We start from the raw sequence: 1,175 nt of genomic DNA, 5'->3' as shown, positions 1-1,175 counted from the left end.
AAGACCCGGAGTGAAGCGCCTGTTCTGGCTGTGGAGGACCTGCAGCCCCCTCCGTGCCTGGCGGCGCAGAGCCCTGCAACCACCCTACCGCTCCCCAGACTCCCCTGGCTTGCAGCTGGTGCTGGGGCCAGGTGCTGGGCACCGGCATGCTGAGATGTGGCTAGGCACAGCCCCAAAACAGCCTCCATCAGCCCTGAGTGCTGCTCCCACCCCAGTGGCTTTGCCCAGCTCGCTGGGGGCACTCACATATCTCGGGGAGGAGACGTGCCAACCCCAGAGCCAGGCTGCACCTCTGTGAAGCGACCCGCGGCAGCAGCAGACTTACAGCCCGCCCTGATCTCAGCCATGCCGATGCGCTGCTTGGTCCCGTTCCACTCCGCTGGGGGCACTCACATATCTCGGGGAGGAGACGTGCCAACCCCAGAGCCAGGCTGCACCTCTGTGAAGCGACCCGCGGCAGCAGCAGACTTACAGCCCGCCCTGATCTCAGCCATGCCGATGCTCTGCTTGGTCCCGGTCCACTCCACCCAGCACCACAGCCTGGCATGCGTGTGGTTGAACTGAGGCAGGGTGAGATTGGACACCTCTGTGCCCCCTGGCCCCCGGTGCTGGCTCCCGACCACAGGCTCATTGTCCAGCCTCCAGGTGATCCGGACCTTCCCCTGGTCCAGGCCGTGGCAGAGGTGGTTCTGGATGGTGCAGGACGCTGGGATGGCTGAGCCCAGGGGCACGACGGGTGGGTCCACGGCCACAGAGGCACAGCTCAGGGTCCCTGCAGGCAGGAGAAATGTGTCACATCCAGGGCACAGCAGTGACAAAGCCATCTCAGCTCCTTGGTGCCCAGGCAGGACGGAGGTATGATGCCTCTGATGCCTCTTCCCTTAGACGGGCCCCCCGGCTGCGGGAGAGGAAGAGCCGGGCGTTGGGCAAGCCCACTGGCACATGCCAGGCCCCATCCTGCCAGCGCCCGCAGCAGCCCCTGCGCAGCTTGGGACAGGCACTGGGTGCACACGGGGCACACGGCTGCGGGACGGGACAGGCCCCACTCACCACCCGGGCAGAGGAACAGGAGCAGGGAGAGCTGCAGCAGGAAGGATGTCCCGGCACTGCGCCTGGCCATGGTCTCCGTGGCTTTGGCATCACCTGGAATGGAGAGAGCAGCCAGTCCTGGGGGG

General features: G+C 66.4%; 1 protein-coding gene across 1 annotated transcript in view; it reads right to left on the bottom strand.

The window, feature by feature from the left end:
• Positions 1–1,143, bottom strand: part of CSF3R (colony stimulating factor 3 receptor (granulocyte)) — a gene marked incomplete at both ends in the record, with an annotated part of 4,242 nt that extends 3,099 nt beyond the window's left edge. Inside the window, 2 exon segments of the mRNA XM_010132461.1 lie at positions 473–772; positions 1,051–1,143. Of these exon segments, the coding sequence (XP_010130763.1) occupies positions 473–772; positions 1,051–1,143 (393 nt within the window).
• Positions 1,144–1,175: the final 32 nt, after the last annotated feature.

This window comes from Buceros rhinoceros, unplaced genomic scaffold, assembly GCF_000710305.1.
Source record: "Buceros rhinoceros silvestris isolate BGI_N320 unplaced genomic scaffold, ASM71030v1 scaffold15723, whole genome shotgun sequence".
Lineage (NCBI taxonomy): Eukaryota > Metazoa > Chordata > Aves > Bucerotiformes > Bucerotidae > Buceros > Buceros rhinoceros.
The sequence above is the reverse complement of the archived record's forward strand: the minus strand, read 5'-3'. Positions and strand labels throughout refer to the sequence as shown.